This window comes from Anabas testudineus, chromosome 12, assembly GCF_900324465.2.
Source record: "Anabas testudineus chromosome 12, fAnaTes1.2, whole genome shotgun sequence".
Lineage (NCBI taxonomy): Eukaryota > Metazoa > Chordata > Actinopteri > Anabantiformes > Anabantidae > Anabas > Anabas testudineus.
The window spans coordinates 10,624,917-10,643,426 of record NC_046621.1 but is presented as its reverse complement, the minus strand read 5'-3'; the positions used below and the strand labels follow the sequence as shown (position 1 = coordinate 10,643,426).

Genomic DNA, 18,510 nt, shown 5'->3' with positions numbered 1-18,510 from the left:
CTGGTGCCAAGCCCCACCCTCCCCACATTGTCCTCTCTGTGGGCTTCCTGAACTGTCTTGTGCCCGTATGCAGGACCTCTGCCCTGCCCTTACCATCTTGGCTGGGCTTGCTGACAGCTCGGTTTTTACCTTAGTTGCCGGTTGTAGTGAAATAAAAGAAACACATATCAGCACAGTCATCGCATGGTTGGGACAGGGTCTCTTGGGATGGCTCATTTGCTAGACTCGCTCCTTCTGCTTCACATCTCTGTTTTTCTGTTTATACAAAGTGGGTGAAAAATATCACAGACCAGTACAAATCTCAGTTCATGTAAGGTCCTTAAGTTGAATGTGCCTCTGTGCTCCAGTGCTGGATGTGGGGCTGTGGGATATCCTTCATGCCTCTACACTCCGCAGTTAAAGCCAGTAACTCTGAGAAAGCATTAGCAGATACATTGCAGCATGGCTTATGATGCTGTTCCAACCACCCACCTAAAGTGGAGAAACAGCCACTCATGCTTTTCATGCATTTTCTTGTGAAACGTGCATTGCTGCTGAAATATTTTTCCCTTGGAAAGCCTGTGGTTAACACAGGGATAAGTAGGAGTAAGATGATTGCTAACATTCTTTTAAGTTTTATGCCAGCTGGAGAGCAGGTCGCATTTGCATTTTTTAAGGTTGATGAAACTGCAACTATGCTGTGATTATTGCAGGATAATGAAGTCAAGGTTGCATACATGCATGATTCATTTGAGCTACTGAACAGGATTTAGTACATGTGGTACATAATAAAAAACCCATTTATCTTTAATGAGTCACATTTTCATTCTTGAATAGAGTATTTTCTTTTGGTGTTTCGTTAATTTATGTTCGCAGTAATTCAATTTATTTTCTCTCTTAGAAAGCCCCAAAAGAATATAAATAAAGCAAAACCGACCAACTTACTGTACAACAGCAGATAACTAAAATAGGCCAATTAAGCTGACAAGTGTCAGCTTTAAAACTGCAGTAGTTCTTAGTTTTTTTTAATAAATGTGCATTAACAACAGCTAAGTAGGAACTCACATCACTCCTAATTTAGGCAGTAGCCAAATTAGAGCACTTGTGAAATCTAAAGACTTGCATGGTTAAGGAATTTCTGAGGCAACTTATTATGTATGTCTTAAATACACCAATAAAAAGTATTTCAAGACCATTTCTTTAGGGTTTCTTTTTTTTTTTTTTTTTTTTTTTTTCATGTGAACCGTTCATTTCGACTTCTTCTTTAAGGGGATTTCTTGGCTCAAGAATAGCCAGTAAAGATGAGGAGGGGGAAAAAAAAAACACTGCCCAAAATAATCCTCCAACTCCCCCTCTTAAAAAAGGAAATCCTTATGGGAGGCAGGTAGTGCGTCTCCAGCGCAGCTCACAGGAGAAGGAGGGTGGTGGTGGTGGTGGTGGTGGGGGGGGGGGGGGGGTGGGGGGGAGTTGGGATGGACCGCCACAGGATTGGTGGATGAGTGCTCTCGGTGTGGCCCCATGCCAAGCCCTTATGTCTTTATATACTGTAAACAGATGACCAGACAGCCCCGAGTGAGCATCGCATCCACTCTGCCTCTCACCATCTCCACTGCTCTCTCCTCAGGCCCTCTGTCACTCTTCTACTCCTGCATCCACCAAGGCTTTTTTTTTTTTTTTCTCCCCTCCATCTGTTTCTTCTCTCCGGCTGTGCAAACTATGGCCACGCCGAACCTGCTGCTCACTTTATCCGTGTGGCTTGTGGCTGGAAGCCTCATAGCAGAGGCGACTTACTACCGGCACCACCGCTACATCCCCCACTTCTTCCGCTATGGGAGGACCGGGGAGCACCCCGCCAACACTGAAAACCTCCTCCCTGAGGTCTCCAATCCGGTGCGAGAGGTCGCACAGCCCGGCGTGCCGACCTACCCCGAGATCCCCGAAGTCTTCCATCCAGCACCTGAAGTCATCCCCCCGATACCAGAGGCTTTCCACCCGGTGCCCGAAGTCGTGCATCCTGCACCTGAGCCTTACCACCCACCTGTGGTCTACCACCCGGCACCAGAAGCCTCTTCCCCCGTCAACACGATCCGGGTCTTCTATGGGGTCATGTTTGACGCTGGGAGCACAGGCACCAGGATCCACATCTATAAGTTCATCCAGAAAGACCCCGGTAAGTGCACTCCTTCATCTCTCTGTCTGTGTCTCCCTCTCTCTCTCTCTCTCTCCATTAGAACCAATAGCGAGGCTCTGCTCATGCAGCTGGCTCCCACTCCGTCTGCATGTTGTTAGGTCATTCACTGTGTGGTGCAAGAACAGAGTGCATGGGCAACACAGCTTCTAAAAGTAGCAGAAGTGGAGTTTTAATTTGTCTGTCTGACTCAACTGCGTAGGAAGCAGACTTTTAAAAACTGAACCAGGATGTGCTGTAGGTGAGGTGACAGCAGTGCAATATCAATATCGGCAGTTGTTACAGAAAAATTATCTTATTATATATGTTTTTATACGCTGAAATTTCTTTTTCTATATCCCCAAATATTTGAGTTACTGTCTCGATTCATCATCTGCGTGCTTGCTTTTTTTTTTTAGTTGAGCTGCCAGTTCTGGACAACGAACTATACCATGCAGTGAAGCCTGGATTGTCCGCCTATAAGGACAACCCTGAAGAGGTATGTATGTGGGTTTAACCCAAATGATTAATTATCAGGTGTATTAGGGAGTTGTCACTCTCTGGAAACCACCAAACCACTGGGATTTTCTTTGGGTTGGGTTCATGTGATGTAAACACTGTGTAATTAAAACACCTCCTACTGATGCTGTCACTGCTGCCCACTCCTGTCTGCTGTATTTACCTACTTACTCTTGATGACTAAAAATATTTCTTAGATTGACTATAATCTAAGTGTCTTCCTCTTTTTCCAGTTTCTTTTTCTGTGTTCTCTGATGGGTCGTGTAACCGCTATCTCCTCTGCAGGGTGGCAACAGTGTTCGACAGCTGCTGAAGATCGCCAAAAAAACAGTGCCCGAGGACAGCTGGAGGAGGACCCCGGTGATCCTGAAGGCCACGGCGGGTCTGCGTCTGCTGCCCGAAGACAAGGCCAATGCTCTTCTGAAAGAGGTGAGGCACGTTTTCTTTCTGCCCTCAGACAGTTTGGCACAAGCACCACCCGTCCCGCTTAGGGAACGGGATGAGAAACCACTAAGTGCTTACAAGTGTCACTGAGAAAAAAGGCTGCAAGTCTGCCCATTTGGTGGCTATCATGTTACAAAAAACAGCTGTTGTGGGGTTGTGTGGAGTAACCATATTTGTCATTTAAAGTATTAAATCCAGGCTGCTGTTCCAGTCATGCTTGTGGTTGAGTTATCTGTCACTCCAAAGCGGAGCAGTTTGTTTTTTACAATCTGGATAGACATTATCCCAACAAAAGTCCAACATTTGTTGGGATAATGTCTGTGGCTGCTTATTTTAGTGTAATTGGACTATTTTGACACATGGGTGACACATGTTTTCTACAGGTGCGAGAGGTATTTGATGAGTCCCCTTTCTTTGTGCCAAACAACAGCGTTACCATCATGAATGGAAAGAATGAAGGTAGGTTATTTTTTATTTGTCTGTCACTGATTCGTGCTGCGTGCAGCACATAAACATCATTTGTGGTGGTTTGGACTGAGATGTATCAGGTGCCTCATTCACTTTGAAGCATCAAACAATACTGTTGCCTTAATTATGTTTAATGATGTTACTACCTCATTGAGACAAATAAATATGGCCATGTGATTTGCTGCCCCACGCCCAACATGTTTCATCCCACAGTATGTGCCATTAATTATCTTCACTTTATCACCGCAATAACTCGACACTGTAGACAACTGTAATTACCTGGTCTGGCCTGCAGTCCCACATGTTAATTAAACCAACTATGCTACTTTTATATCAGCCTAATGAAGGAGAACAGGACTAGAAGTAATCTCCAGTTTATTTTTGTACTTGTGAATGTGACTGAATGGAAACATTTAGCATTTTGTCTTAGATTTTCTACTAATACAGTCATTTTCATCCATGTGCTGTTTTAGGAGTCCTTGCCTGGGTCACAGTGAACTTCCTTACAGGTATGACATTGCTTGTGTTTTATTATGGAGGTGTTAGTGGTCAGGAGGCTCATATCTGAGGCTCCAGTGTACACAGAAGCCCAGCAGTGAAAGACTCTTGTCTCCTGTCTGAGGTTATAAGCTTGAATCACTGGCCCCAAGCAGGTTGCAAAAACAAACAAAATTTCCCCTTGTTTTTCACACAGCTATGGAACCGTTCAATTTATTTTAAACAGCCTAAACTTTAAACCAAAAAGGTGTTATTCCTCCTGGTAGGTGCAGACATGATCTGCAAGCTTGCATTTTTCTGATGCTAGTGGTTATAAAAGCAAGAAATTCTAAAAACTAAAACTGGCAATAAAAACAGAAGAAAACTTATTGTTCTTTATTTGTTGCAGCTATGATGGATAGCATGTTATCATAAGTTTCCTTCACCCTGTGTGATGTATGTAACTTTGTGCTTTTATTTTGCTAAAGGTCACTTGTATTCCAACACAAAGAGGACCGTGGGGATCCTGGATTTGGGTGGAGGATCGACACAGATCACATTCCTTCCCAAGTCAAAGGTTAATTCAGTATTAGATTATTTTAATTGTCTGTTATTATTAAAATATGCACCACTAAACATTTGTTGTTTCTCCAACAGAAAACTGTTCAGTCTGCCCCCTCCAATTACATCGCTAGATTCAACCTGTTCAACAATACATATCAACTCTACACACACAGGTACAACACACACACATCTCTATGATTTAGTTTTGCCGAAACAAAACATGTATTTGTATTTTGTAGCATAACAACTATCTATCTAAAAGATTAACATACTTTTTATATCATCATCACATAGCTATCTTGGAAATGGACTGTTCGCCGCTAGACTGGCAACTCTCGGGGCACTAGGAGCTGATGGTAGAGTATCTAGTAATTTTAATTACCTTTCTGTTGTCACTTTGTACCAGTGTTTCAAAAATGTTTTCATTGAAAAATGGCAAATGTTTGTTTGTTTTTTTGTATTTGTTTTCACAGGTTTGGATTGGAAAGTCTTCACAAGCTCTTGCCTCCCAAAGAAGTTCAGAGAAGAAGTGACATTTGGAGGAACCACCTACAAAGTTAGCGGGATTCCAGACGGTAAGATAAAAGCACTGTGAGGTTTTGATTGCCTTCCCAGTGCCTTGGATCAAGCAATCCTTGCATTCCTCTCTTGACTTTGGAGCACAATAGAGTACAGTGTAATACGGTCTCACATGAGAACATTTATCCCCTGAAGTTTCTGCAACCTTGGCGCCAAACGCATGTTTTGTCATCCTCTCTCTCTGTCTTCCCTCTTGAACAATTATACTGCAGTCAACCTTGTATTTAAACGAAAAGAAAACTGTCAGTTAACTTCACAAATAAGGCAGTCACTCCCATACCACAGTCAAGTAGCCAAAAGATGCTGGGCTTGTCCCTGAGCTGTTATTTTTTTGTGTAACGAGCTGCTTGATCTGGACCGCTCACAATTATGTGGTAAAAATAGACAGCCCAACAGGACCGCATTTAATGCCGCTCTTGTCAGCACATGGTTTTGCCGGCACAGTTGAACCAACCATACCCATGGGGCTGTGAGAAACTTGTCCTTTTGGGGCTTCCCTTGTATTTTCTGGTGATCCCCCATGTTCAACCCTTAGCTGACCTTGAACTAAGGCTCCACGCTCAGTTGCATTGCAATCCACCAACCACTGCCTCCATACATCTTTAACTCAATGTTCACCTTACATTTTTCCTGATTTGGTGACTTATTCTTGAAAATAACTCTACCTTCTGCCTTGTCTTTCTTCAGGCTATGCAGGCTATAAGCTGTGCTACTATGAGGTGATGAAGGTGATCAAAGGAATAGTGCACCAGCCTTATGAAGTGAAGGGCAGCAGTGTCTTCTACGCTTTCTCCTACTACTTTGACAGGGCTGTGGAATCTGGCCTCATTGGTGAGTGGGCATAGACCAAAGAGTCACCTTCCAGTACCATTATCTTTCATGCTAATTATCATCTTTTGCACAAAATAGGTATTCAAATTGCATGTTTGCCTTTTCTGCACAGATGGCAGTCGAGGTGGTGCAATTGAAGTTAGGGATTTTAAGAAGAGAGCCAAGGAAGGTAAGCGTGCTATCCTCTCTAGGGTTGGATAAACTTGTATATGAAACCACCAATCTTACAAGTTATATTTATATCAGTCTTCTAACCACTGAAACTTCATGAAAAACAGTCCACGCTCTAAACAGCAACAGCAGCAAAGGCTTGTTTGTGCCCAAACACTTGGCACAAATTGTACCAAATTGGCACAGCTTATCCTGTCAAGAAAGAATTTATTACAACAGTAAAATGTAAATGATTATTTTCTAAATGTGTTATGGAGACAGATTATAAGGAAACTTCAGTTTATTATAGAATAAATATATGTTAACAGCACTATAAAATCTTGTAGTTGTTTAACCAGTATATACTATGTCTATCAGCTCAAGCTGGTGGCACTTGTAATATTCATGTAGAACCAGATTTATAGCAAGGAGAAGCAGTGAGTTGGTGTGTTATATAAGGCTGTTTGTGTTGTGAGAACACTGTCACATGGTCATGAGGAACAAGTCTGGCTCAGGCCGGGCTGGCAGCTGAGCTGAAGATGTCTGTCTGGCCCGGGCAGGAGGGCACCTGACAGCCACACACCACCTGGGGGCTGACACATACTGAAACACAGACACAATGTGTACTTGGCTGTTTAACACCACCACCCACCCGCAGCCTTGAGCTGACCCTCAACCATTTTCCTCGCACCTCACTGTTTATACAGCCAAACAAAACAGAAAGGTCATCTTTTAATCATGTAGCACAGGGGTTACCAAGGATCTTTTTTTGTTAATACATAAAATGTGACTGTATTATGTGATGCAACACTTCTTTTTGTATATTTTATGTGTTAATGTCATGCCTGAAATCAGTTGCTTTTTGTGTTTGCAGTGTGCAACAAAATGACCAAATACCGTGCTATCAGCCCCTTCCTCTGCATGGATATGACCTATATCACTTGTCTGCTAAAGGAGGGCTTTGGCTTCAAGGACAGCACTGTGCTGCAGGTGAGACAATCAGAGACATTACTGTAGACAGTGGATGTAGGAGTCACTGAAAAAATATGAAAAGCTGCCTGGCAAAACCTACATTTTCAGACTGTACAGTGTTTCACAAGACTTGTTTGCAACATGACCTTTTGCTCTACATGACAGTATGTCTGTATGTGTAGGACATTGTTTGCTTCTTTGTGGTTTTGATGGAGGATCTCCTCTCTCCCTTGTTAACAGCTAGCCAAGAAGGTAAACAACGTGGAGACAAGCTGGGCCCTTGGGGCAACATTTGACTACTTCAGAAACCTCAACATCCACTAAGGATGGCTCACTGTTGTTGCAGCCGGCACTGAGAGGGACAGTCTGTCACTGTGGGGCTTCCCTTCCTCGATCCACCCTTGATCTGCCCGTCCCCTCGTAGACACACAGTGTCCCACCATGCCCCTCCTCTCGTCCTCAACCTCAGCACCCTGCGAACACTCCAAGAACTGTTGAAAAAAAGAAATCACTATATTTTTATAAGGCCAGCTATTTCTACTGTATGTTGAGCTCATAACTAGTGGGATGACTTTATTTTTATAAAACGTTTACATTTTTGATTACTTATGGGTGTCTGATCTGAAATGTCTTTGTCACTTACCTGGACCTGTAGAGGCTAGTTTAGAAGCAATACAACCAGTCATGGTATTTTGGTGCTTACTGTGGTCCTGTGTGCACTATACAGAACAGTGGAAAACCATAAAGAGACTAGTTGTTGGAAGTTCAACCATAGTTTTCTTTCTAAATTCTTGTAAATGAGTCTCCTCTAATTTGCCCCTAACTTTAGGCAACTTATATATCATTAGGAATAGAGCAGCTGAAAATCATAGTTTCTTTTCTTCAACTTTGCACATAACACTTTAATTGCAGATATTGTAGCTAAGACATGATGAGTTGCTCTGATGTTGTGATGTCAACTAAATATATATTCTTCCTTTGTGTTGGATTAACCATGACTTAGGGGGGCAAAGCTGTGGAGCTATGCCTCTCACAGACTGTGTTGTTCAGCCATTATTGCTTGTTTTGTCTAGAATGCAAAAGACCTTATCAAGCAAGGCTAAATTGCAGGGGCCCCAGGTCTGAACTGTACTTTAGACTTGCAATAGAAAACCCTCTCATCAAGGGTAGATAGTGTATCAACAACTTAATTTACAGCCATAAAATACAGTAAAAATGTAAACAGAAATTATGTACAATAGTTTAAAATTCATTATTCTTTCACTTATTGCTGGTTGCTCAAAAATATTAGTAATATTAAATTCTTTTTTGTGTGAACTGTACAAATATTTAAATGACTTAAAGTTTACCTAGAGTATTTTAATCCAATATTAACTCTGGAACTTTGTATAACTGCTCTCAACGCCGTGCCTTAGCATTTTTTCCCCAGTATTCAACATGTTCAATAACTACTGCTGTATATACATAATGTAAACTTATATTATCAGTGAAGTAATTTGACAGGAACTGCTTTTACATTGCAAAACCTTCATGCTGCACAATTACTCAGAAATGCCTCTATGTTCATCAGTCTGAATAACCTGATGAGAACATGTGTATATTGTTTTTATTACATTCAGTGAAATAAGTGTATACTGTACATGTATGTTTTAATAAAAGACAAAAATGTGCTTTGTGTTTGGAAGTGCTTTACATATCTTATTCAGGTCTATACATCTTGCAGAACGTGATCTTTGAATTGTTTCAGCAAAACATAATTTTGATATGTTGTCGATTGTATATTCTGGACAGCTACAAAGCAGTTCAGCACTATTCTTTAATGTAGATTTATTTTGCATCTAAGAGCACACAAGGAAAAAAAGTCACAAATGAGTAAAATAAATCTTTTATTTCAGTTATTTTACATACACAATGTTTACAGGCAAGCTCACAGTCACTGGAGATCCACCAGCAACTACTGCATGGCTGATGCATCACTTGCTTGCATATGTCATAATCTGCTCCTGCGGGGGCAAAACACACATTAGCTCAATTCTGAATCCTTTGAAGCACACTTAATAAAAACCTGCTGCAAGTGTGGCACTGCAGACCTCTATACACAACTTGGACACTAGTGCAATCCCAACATTAAATAGTGAAATACTCTCACAAACAGTTACAGTTGTATCGGTCTGTATCACTTAGTAGGGAATAAAGCCATTTTACATGAGCGGTTGGTAATAAAAGGGGTGTGAAAACACAAGCCAACACCGCTGTCCGCTGCCCCAGGGCCGGCCCAGCACCCCACCCACACACTTTTGGTAACACTAAATTTGGGGCTAAACTTAGATGCCATAGTAGTAGGTTCCGAACCCTGAAAATTATAGACACCGCTAAAGTAAAGTTCAGTGTAATCAGAAAAGAGGGTGGAGGCAGAGCTCAGGTTTGATAGGTGGTTGATATTATCTGAGTGATGGGATGTACCAGAGCATGTGTTTGGTGGTAGAAACCAGAAAAGAGGGAGCTTACTTTTAGCATAGGGAGCATGTTGGTGGCCTGCAGACCAAAGGTGCGTAGGAGAACCACAGGGGCAGAGTTAGTGGAGTAAAGGCGCTTCATGAGGTCGACGGCAGCCATCATGGGCAGATTGTGTCGCTGGCGTTCAGTTTCGTATTCTAGCAGGTGCTGCAATGTTCCTGCACAAACAATACAAGATGGGCTTAAATATACAGAGTATAGTTTGAGCTTGTATACGACTGGATGTCTTGTATATGTTTTCTACATTAAGGCATGGTGCTATTTTGACTTCATTTACCAGATGAAAAAAGAATCAGTTTCTCATAACATCATTTCATCTTTTATAAGTAACATCTTACACATACAGTAGTTTCTGGTAGAATAAGTACAATAACATCAAATAAATGTTGCCGGAAAAGCTGATGCTTTTTATATTTCACATCAACAGTGTGATGTGAGCTGGGGCAATGGAAAAGAGCTTAGAGGAAACCACTGTGCTATGATTGCAGCATTTATGTCTGTTTAAATTTCTCACTGACCCAGGTCCTTCCCGTTAAAAGCTGCCTGGCTCAGGAGCTGTGTGAGGCAAGCCACATCCCCAAAGCCCAGGTTCACTCCCTGACCTGCTAAAGGATGGACACGATGGGCTGCATCCCTGCAAAGACAAACATATTCTCTACTATCCAAATACATTCATGCCATGGTATGTTATTTTGGGTAAAGTGTAAAATCAAAGTGTTATTATATATGTATATAAAAGATTATCTGAATGTAAATCAGTTGACTTTTTAATTACAACATCTTTTTAAGTGCAGGATATTACTTTCTACATGCTACCTTACCCAATGAGAGCTACACGCTGCCTTATGTACTCTGATGCGTGACCCATGCCCAGTGGAAACATGACCCGGGACTTTGGCCCAATTCCTGCCACACTTGGAGGGAGCTGTCGAGGTGAACCTGCAGATGGCATGATGAGTGATAGGGCGCCCCGGAACATAGAGCCAGCCGTCTCAATCAGCTCAGACTGGTTCTCATTATTCCACTGTCAGTGCAAACGCAGACAGACAAACAACAAGACAGAGACGTATACATAGAGAAGGAAAAATGTTCATAAGAGAGAGAAAATAGACATTATCCCTTCGCTGGACAAAGAAATTAGCTGACATAGGAGTACAGCTGAACTCTGGGCCAGCAAAAGTGCTTTTTCCCCTCCCTAACTAACTGGTTTGGCAGGGACTCGGGAGCTGGGCTAATTAAAAGAAGATGCCGGCCAGGCTATGCAGTTGAATTAGCTCTGTTTGAAAAACATTCCATGCAGTAATGGTCGACACTGGAAGACCACAGGTTTAATTAGCAAACCAGGCCTGAAACCAAACGTGACTCAACCATGGTGACCCCGTCCATCAGCAGGCCCAGTAAAAATAGCCTGCTTGGGAAAAAGGAGTTCTCCAAACATAAAAAATAGATAGGTAGATCATTCCCGCAGAGAAATATTAGTATTGTAGAAAGTTTGGGCAAAACAATGACCGTATTGTTTGTGTGACTCAATGAAAACATTTCAACATGTGAGCAAGTCTGCGGAGAACCCTTTCCACATATAGCACACTGCACATATATACAGAAATGTTGGCACATCTTTAGCATCAGATGTGCAATCTGAGTGTAAATACATCATCAACAGTTAGTTAGTGCGAGACTTACAAAGGCAGAGTTGATGGCATCGACAAAGCGCTCCTCGTCTAGCTCCAGCAGCTCCTCTGCGAGCTGGTGACTGGTTGACCACACCAGAGAGCTCTCTGTGTCTGACAGCTGCAGTGCACAGAGCACGGACACTGAAGCTTCATCAAATACTTATGTGGCAGATGGATATTTTGCAACAAGAGCTACTACAGTAAATAATGTAGATATATTACCGGTAACATCGCAATGGGTCCAGTTGGGAGGAACCTCTGCCATGCGACATTGTTCTCCGTGGGCTGTCCAACACATAAATTAAATATTCTACTGAAATTGCTGGGCACTGCACTGTATTGGTATATTTTAATTACATATATTACATATAAAAAGAAGATATTCTAAAAGGGTGTTGCTGGGTGGGTGTATTGTTTTATGCTTGCTGACAGATGACATTGAAAATAACTATCATAAAACACTGAGTACTTTTTTTTTAAAAACATTTTTGTGTGCAAATTGCAAATACAACATGCACAGAATACTGCATAGCACATGTTCTAAAAAGTATTATTAGGAATTTTAATCTATGCAGACTGTGATACTCACTTCTGACAGGTGCAGCACAGCAACCACAGCGGATTGGTCATAATTCCACTTCACTGTGGGTATTCCTAACTGCTGCCTAACCATGGAGTTTGGTCCATCAGCACCAATCTGTAAAAGGACAATAGTGAAAAAACAAAACAGACAAGGACAGAGAACCAGTGTAGATGATGTGATGGAATCAAACTAACCAACAGCTTAGTCTGGAGAGTATCTCCGCTGGCCAACTTCACCTGGACCCATGGGACGGAGTCTGCAACATGGTGGGGCACGGGCCATGTATACTTCACCACTTTGGACCTGTACTTAACTTGCACATTGTCTGACAAAGAGCACGTACATAAAATTGGTGACTACAAAGGCGGCAGTGAAGAAAAAAAAAAAAAAACTGTGTTCCTTAAAATAAAATGTTAACTAGTGGGACTTTCTCATTACAAAGGCATAATCTTGGCCCTGTGTATGTATCATCACACTAAATCAACGCTTTGCTACTTTTTCCTTCAAAAAAAAAACAAAAAAAAAAAACGAGAGGATGGTTATCCTGCAGCCAAAGCAGTGGAAGATCTATAAACCACCTCATAAAACACTGCTGGTTTTCCTCCCTGGCACACGTTAGCTGGCGAAATTCATATTTGACAATCTTCTTAATGGTCTTGGCCCGCTACACTGCACCCTCTAACAGTGTTTATCTACAAGCACAGGACGCCACACTTGCACACATGCTTCTAGCTTGTTAGATTTTGCACTAAAACTGCTCCTCTTCCTAAAATATCAGTAGCCGCTCATCCCAAACATGAAAAAATTCTGAGCTCCATTGGCTCTTGCTGACTTGGAGCAGGACCCATCCACATAACAGCTTATGGTTCCTGAACACAAATGTCAGATCTTGGGTTTCCAGTGATTGGAGCGCACTGTTATGTTGAAAACAGCTGGCAGGGAGCATACTTTTCATGTACAGTGTCTTGAGCATAACATAACACCGCCGCTAAAATGAGAGGAGAGAGAATTGGACAAATGGGAGGCACATGAGGCAAAACGTGCTATAACCGCACATCCTTGTGTTGAAAACTGTTTATAAATATGCCACTTTAACTGTCAAGCAGACAGTAGGGCTAAGTTTAATTTGTGAACCTCACAAAAGTTGGTCTAATGTCAGCAATACTGCACTCTACGCTGTCAGCATTTTAGTATGTTAAGAGGTGGCAAAGCTTGGGAGCACATGGCAGCTTTAAATAGGTCACTGGACCACTTCACGTGTCCTTGTAGAGTGCCGGGACTCTGCAGCTCTCAAAATGTGAGGTTTTAATTGAAATTGCAGAAAAACACGGACGGCTCCAAAAACTTTAGTTGTCTTTAAAAACAGCCACTGGGAAAGAGTACAAATAAACAAACCCTGTCCAGGGGACAGGATGGGATAAATGTGGTGGTATTAGTTGCCAGAATCACTGTCCAATAGGCAGATGGAGCGGGAATTAAGAGGTTGTACAGTGCACCGCTACTGTGTGTGGTTTCATGTTTTAACCATAAATGCTGTGCTTACCGGACAGACTCTCCAGCTGCTTAGTGAGTGCAGCCACGACGATGTCGTTCTCTACAATGTAAGCCATTTCGTCCTGCAAGTTCTCCTTATCAAATGTGATCAGGGCATCTGAGCAGGCATCCCAAACCTAAATGAGAAACTCGTTATGCATGTGGTCTGTGAGCTTGTCCTTAAATGCATCACTTTACATATATATCTCTGGGCAGACAAGTGCTGCTTTACTCAGCTCAGCACATCAAGGTTGTTACCTCCTACTGGAGGTTGGCACAGCCTGCATAAATAAAAACACAGTGATGAGGGTCATCAACACAACTCTGGCTGCACAGCTGACTTCAGCTTAATGCCACTCTCTGAGGTGAAGGACCAAACGACATTATGTGATGTGGGCTATTGCAAACATTTTCATAGAAACACAAATAACAAATGACATGTTTGGTGAAATTATAGAGACAATCAGTCAGAGTCAATATTTACCTGCAACCAAAAGAGGTAGAATGAGATATAGTTTAAGGCTGCTATAATTCCAAAACTTTTTGAGTTGCACATGAGGGGTTGAAATGTGTTTGTACAAGGTTAGTCCTCTCCTGGGTTGTAACTCTGTTGACACAACCCATCATTGTGCAGTAATATGCTGCTGCTCTACTTTTTTTTCCAACTTGCCATAAAGCAGGGGGACATACCCTACAGAAAAACCACTAATGGCAGTGGCTTTGCAACTTGTGATAAGTGGTTGGGAGGAAAGATTTACTGAGACCAGCCCAAAAATGGTTTGGTTTTGTTTCATGAGGTATGAAATGATGCAACTTTGGGATAGAATGAGCTGCTACTTTCTGTGCAAGGTTTAAGCGATGCGCTTCCTTTGCAAGAGAAAAATGTGGGAAAAATTACATGTTAATGGCAAAATACTCAATTTGGCTTCTGTTTCGATTCAAAACCTCAATGCTTATGACATTTAAGGTGGAAAGAGTATTTTATTGCAGGGAAAGAATGTTATTTAAAGTTGACCCACACTACATACTTTCCAGTGCTATGGCTGAGATGTATATGACTGGGACTCAATGGGCAAACAAGGCAAAACAGTGGTAGCAAACAGAAGTTATAATGGGAGAGGTACACTACCATAATCACTGTAAGGCACTGCATGATGACATCTTAGGCCTAGAGAGAAACCTGCGGTCGAGTGTTTGGTACACATCAACCACATCTTACAAGAGGGACTGAGGGTGCACCCACAGCCGTAAAGCGGGTTCACTTTGCAGCAAACAACCACCCTGCTAATCTTTCATCTTCTTGCCGTTGTTCATTTGAATCTTCATAATTAGAAGATGTGGCCAACGAGTACCAATTTGAAAATGTCAAAATGATTCACTCTTCATAGAAAACATGGCTTTAATAAATAAAACGTGCATGGTCAGAAAGTCATCCAGTACTCTGAATATGCCAGGAAATGGTCTTTTTTTAAATATACCTTGTGTTCTTTGGCATTTGGTGTGCCGCAGATCCTGCAAAGCTACTGAAAAGGCATAAATTGCACAAAGGAATGAACAAAATGCATGTTACATGAAACCACTGTTTGCCATTTTAATGCGAACGATTACATACCATATACATGATTATATGGAACAGCATTGTGTTGCTTGTTCATTAAGCTGAATGACTGAGTAGAAGCTAAGTGTCACAGATTTTTCTCTCCGCAAATTGTATGGTGCTGTGATTGATGGATGACAGAAATACATGCAGTATGCCAGTAAATTAGAAAGTCCAGAGGGCATATGCAGAAAAACTCCATTATGTAATGGAGGGATTTTTCTCAGTATTGTGAGAAGGTTTGAGTTACTTTTATCTTCAAATTATACTTTTTGAACTTTTGACATGACAGCACTGTACCTTTGTCTCGCACAGATAAAAAAAAAACCCAAACAATTATGCTAAATCAACATACCTGCATCTTTTTATATGGCTTGCACCTCATCTTTGTGATGTGCTCCCACGCTCCAATACCTGTATGTGCACAAACATATTTAAAACTTATGAGCTAACTACAATATTAATGCTAAATATGCAAAAAAAAAAAAAAGTGAAGGTATGACAAATAATCGTAATCATACTGTGAGTCAATACATTAATTCAGCAGATTTGAACAAATACTGTACAAATAAATAAGAATCCATTTTCACAATATACATTGAGACAACAGCCATGCATGAATCTAGCCCAGATAGAGATTTGATGGTCACCCAACCAGAAAACATTGTGTTTAAAGGAGGACGCAAACTTGTGTTAAACTTGTTATAAAATGAGATGACACTGAAAATCATTCATTTATCTCTTATCGATGCTTTCATTTCATCTGCTGCATGCTACAACTTGAGGACGCACTCTCTCACATCACTTTGAAAAATCGCTAAATCATCTTAAAAACAACACATTACAAATTTGAAGTACCAAAAAAAGTTATTGTGAATAATACTGTATGTGGCCAAGTTTGACATTTGTGTCCATAAACTCTGTGTAACTTAGACTTTTTGCTTATGTGTCAGTGAGAGGAAATTTCATCACTGCCAAGAACAATGTTTCACAAAAACTCCTTTACACTCCACTACTGCATTCCTATGAAATATTGTGAAATTTACTGTTTAGTGTCAAATCAGATAAAGTCTCTCATTCAACAACAAGGTCAAAACTGTTAAGCCAGCAAATGCTTCACAAATAATGTAAATTAAGGACTTTGAGATATTAAGCACAACATTAACCTCACTGTTTTTAACTATACTAACTATTACTTATAATATCAAATATTATTTTTACTAAAATATTTTATGGTAAATTTAAAAGCAAGAGCCCCTGTGTATTGTTGTAGCTGTCCATGCTCAATTAACTGTTCAGCTGACCACATGCAGTTGGCCTACCTGATGTTATTTCGAGGTCAGAATCAAGTTAAAACGTAGATGTGCTTATGTGTGCAAAAACTGCACAAATTAAAATGATTTTGCCCAGTGGTTACCAACTATGTAATTCCATGCAATAACAAAAGGCACAGATCTGGACTGATAGGCACGTTCAGCTATTTTAATGGATTTCTGAGGTGGTAATTTAGGACAAGGAGCATATTTCCCAGATGAGTACACCATGACCAGCTAAGGTTACATGGACAGAAAATCCTTGACTCTCCCTTCAGCAAGCTGACTTTGTGAGAGCCAGTAAACTACAGATTAAGCTGTAGAAACACTCACATCTTTAACCAAGGAAAACACAGCGTCAGGAAAATTCTCAGATGACCTTTTACATAAGTATCACTGTGTTCACATATGATCCCCACTAAGCCTGGGTGATTCAACAGTGTCTGATCCCTGGCTTACCTTGTGGGAGTCATTTAGTAGTCTAGAGCAACTTTCGAATAGGAAGGAAGCTCATCAGTACATAAATCACTGGGTGATTGATATATTTTCTATCTATGGCAAAACAGCCCTTTAAAATGCACTACGTAGTAAAATTAAATGTTATACTGATAAATCTAAGATTTGCGAGTGTACAGTGTATCATACCACTGAGGAGGGTGGCAGAGCCTGGACTGATACTGCTGACTCTGGTGCTGTACATTTCTGGAACCTTATCTAGAACTTTCTTGTTGCCCGCTTCAAGCAAGAGAATCTTCTTACCCACCAAGTTGGGATCCATGCCTGTCAAGATTAAATATTGAGAGAGAGAGAGAGAGAGAGAGAGAGAGAAAGAAAGAGAGAGAGAGAGAGAGAGAGTTTTAATGACATTCACTAGGATTTGCCCCAAGTCAACAAAGCAGAAACCTCTGCATCATCTTCAACTTCAAGGCTCATGTGGCGTTTGTCACCAAATCAACTTTTTGTCATCCTAAAAATATTGCTACTGCCTCTTCTTTCTTTGAGTGACACAAAGAGACTAATGATAGCCTTTATATGCAGAAGACTGGACTACTGTAATGCTCTCTACGTGGTCTGCCCAAAAACACTATAAATCAGTTACAGCTGATCCAGAACTGTGCTGCCAGAGTCCTGACCAGGAACAGCAGAAGAGTACACAATTCTGTCATGTCATTGCCATGCCATTTGTTCATGTCAGTTTGCCCTATTGATTTTAAAACGATTTTGCTTTTCTTATAAAGCAGCTATGTAATCTTGCATCTGCCTATTTTTCTGACATGCTTCGAGTGTATGAACCACACCTCTCAGATCCACTGGCTGATTGACAAAGTGATTGACAAAAAACATGGCGAGGCACTCAAACAGTCTGCCTGAGGATCTGAGGTGGAGTTCCAATTCAAGGCTCTAGAGACAGGGTGTCATTGTTTCTTGATTTACATTTTGTGAAGTTATCTGTAGTTGGTTAATTCCTACAATAGTGGTTAACTGTTATATACTTTGATTTGCCATACAATGTGAAAGGTGCTACAAAAATGAAACTGAAGTGGAATGTTTTGGTGACTCTTTACAGATGCACAGGTTTGGGTCACTGACAATCTGTAATTTTGATTTGAACAGGTTAATAATAGCTGAAGTCACACACTTAAATGCGATCAGTGTTGGGAGATCACTTACCTAGGGAACATGCCATTGCAGATCCAACCATCCCTCCCCCGGATATAATAACATCATAAACCTCATTGTTGTCAAAATCGTCCCCATGTTGTGCACTTACTAATCCTCGCCCGATTATTTTTATAGCAGACACATGCTTTTCTGTAACAAAACACCGACCAAGTCCGTTTAAGGCCAGCGTCGCCCTTGACAGCTTGTGCATTCTTCTCACTCTGTTTTCATAGAGGGCACACCTCGTGTTACATAAAAGAAACTAAGCCCACTCCGAAGTCTGAATATGAGTTCATATGAGAATCAGAGAGACGTTTCCCCTTGAATGTGTCCTAAGAAGAGCTGCCATGTCCCTTCACTAAAGCAGCCATGTTGTGTTGACAAGCGCTCCACAGGACGTACTTCCGGTTTCCTGTCCAATCAGAGAAGACGTCGGTCGTCACTGGCGTTTGCCGCTTCTGTCCACAAACAGTGCTAATGCT

General features: G+C 41.3%; 2 protein-coding genes across 2 annotated transcripts; one reads left to right on the top strand and one right to left on the bottom strand.

Annotated features, from left to right (window-relative positions):
- The first annotated feature begins 1,568 nt into the window (after window positions 1-1,568).
- On the top strand, window positions 1,569-8,798 carry entpd5a (ectonucleoside triphosphate diphosphohydrolase 5a). The gene is made up of 13 exons (XM_026355168.1): window positions 1,569-2,149; window positions 2,566-2,645; window positions 2,951-3,094; window positions 3,493-3,568; window positions 4,051-4,086; window positions 4,543-4,631; window positions 4,712-4,791; window positions 4,913-4,974; window positions 5,092-5,193; window positions 5,885-6,028; window positions 6,141-6,197; window positions 7,053-7,168; window positions 7,391-8,798. Exons 1-13 carry the CDS (start codon window positions 1,696-1,698, stop codon window positions 7,472-7,474), a joined length of 1,524 nt encoding a protein of 507 aa, XP_026210953.1. The 5' UTR covers window positions 1,569-1,695; the 3' UTR covers window positions 7,475-8,798.
- Window positions 8,799-9,019: 221 nt separating this feature from the next.
- Window positions 9,020-18,405, bottom strand: coq6 (coenzyme Q6 monooxygenase). Its single transcript, XM_026355169.1, has 12 exons — window positions 18,038-18,405; window positions 17,012-17,146; window positions 15,409-15,467; window positions 13,467-13,593; window positions 12,118-12,248; window positions 11,930-12,037; window positions 11,563-11,625; window positions 11,351-11,458; window positions 10,489-10,691; window positions 10,186-10,301; window positions 9,659-9,825; window positions 9,020-9,153 (listed from the first exon to the last, which is right to left on the bottom strand). The coding sequence occupies exons 1-12, from the start codon at window positions 18,237-18,239 to the stop codon at window positions 9,124-9,126; spliced, it is 1,449 nt and encodes a 482-aa protein (XP_026210954.1). The 5' UTR covers window positions 18,240-18,405; the 3' UTR covers window positions 9,020-9,123.
- Between the last annotated feature and the right edge of the window lie 105 nt (window positions 18,406-18,510).